The sequence below is a fragment of the Penaeus monodon genome, chromosome 20, assembly GCF_015228065.2.
Source record: "Penaeus monodon isolate SGIC_2016 chromosome 20, NSTDA_Pmon_1, whole genome shotgun sequence".
Lineage (NCBI taxonomy): Eukaryota > Metazoa > Arthropoda > Malacostraca > Decapoda > Penaeidae > Penaeus > Penaeus monodon.
This window is the reverse complement of record NC_051405.1, coordinates 1,679,339-1,680,393: the sequence shown is the minus strand read 5'-3', so window position 1 is coordinate 1,680,393 and position 1,055 is coordinate 1,679,339. Positions and strand designations below refer to the sequence as shown.

At 58.7% G+C, this 1,055-nt stretch overlaps 1 protein-coding gene across 1 annotated transcript in view; it reads right to left on the bottom strand.

Moving 5' to 3' along the window:
- LOC119585536 (flocculation protein FLO11-like) overlaps nt 1–1,055 on the bottom strand; it is a 14,856-nt gene that overhangs the window by 10,784 nt on the left and 3,017 nt on the right. The window contains 2 exon segments of the mRNA XM_037934160.1: nt 1–131; nt 570–842. The exon segment at nt 1–131 is cut by the window's left edge and continues 609 nt beyond it. Coding sequence (XP_037790088.1) covers nt 1–131; nt 570–842 — 404 coding nt within the window.

Genomic DNA, 1,055 nt, shown 5'->3' with positions numbered 1-1,055 from the left:
CTGCGCCAAGGGCTGGATCTGGATCTCGTTGGGGTTGAAGGGCGGGCTCGGCGTCCAGCTGCGCGGCGCCGGGAGGGCGGGGATCTGGTCCGGCGGGTACGACACGCCCAGGCCGAGGCCCCTGGAAATGCCTGGGGACGCAAGGGCAGTAAATTGATGTTGGCTCGCCATGTGCCCACGGCATCCCTAGCTGTCAGTGAAACCATGAAAATTCCCCTTATCTGATGGTAAAAAGAGAAGACAAATCCATGCCGTAAATTAGTTACGGGAAATATCCGAATGGATTAAAAAAGAATCACCAAGGGAACGGGGGGATGGAAAGGGGGGAAAATCGGGAAAAAAGGGGGAAATAAAAGGACGGAAGGCGGGGCACACGGAGAGGGAAAGGGGGAAGGAAGAAGTGAGAACGAAAGGGGATATGAGGAAGGAAGAAGTGAGAACGAAAGGGGATATGAGGAAGGAAGAAGTGAGAACGAAAGGGGATATGAGGAAGCGGAGAAGGAAAAGGACGCGAGGGAAGGAACAGAGGGAAGGCAGGACACACGAAGAAGGGGAGGGCGAGGGCCAACCTGACTGGTCGCGTGCGGCGTGGGCGCGGCCGCACTCCCTCAGGGTCTGGCTGCCTGGGAGGCGCCCGAGCTCGATCATCTCGCGGTGGTCCGGCGGGAAGCCGTCGTCTCGGCGGCGCTGTCGGCCGCGCCACTCGCACCAGCGCCGCCTGCTCCGGCCGCCGCTGCGCCTCACGCACGCCAGACACGCCCACGCGCCGCCGCCCACCAGGATGACGGCCATCAGCGTCGCCAGCACCGCCACCGTCACCACCAGTCGCCATGTGGTGGCGTCTTGGCAGAGGGGGCGGGAGGGCGACCGCAGGCGGAAAAGGAAGCAAATCTTGTCGTGGGTTATCACCTTACGGATCAGTTGAGGAAACCATTTCTTTAATGAACACAAATGCAAAATTTGACAAAATTTGAAATACGGGAATTTGCTACACCCTGTCACCATGCATGGTCGCCCGAGAGATCGAAAATCACCACCTGACTTTTTTATTTTCT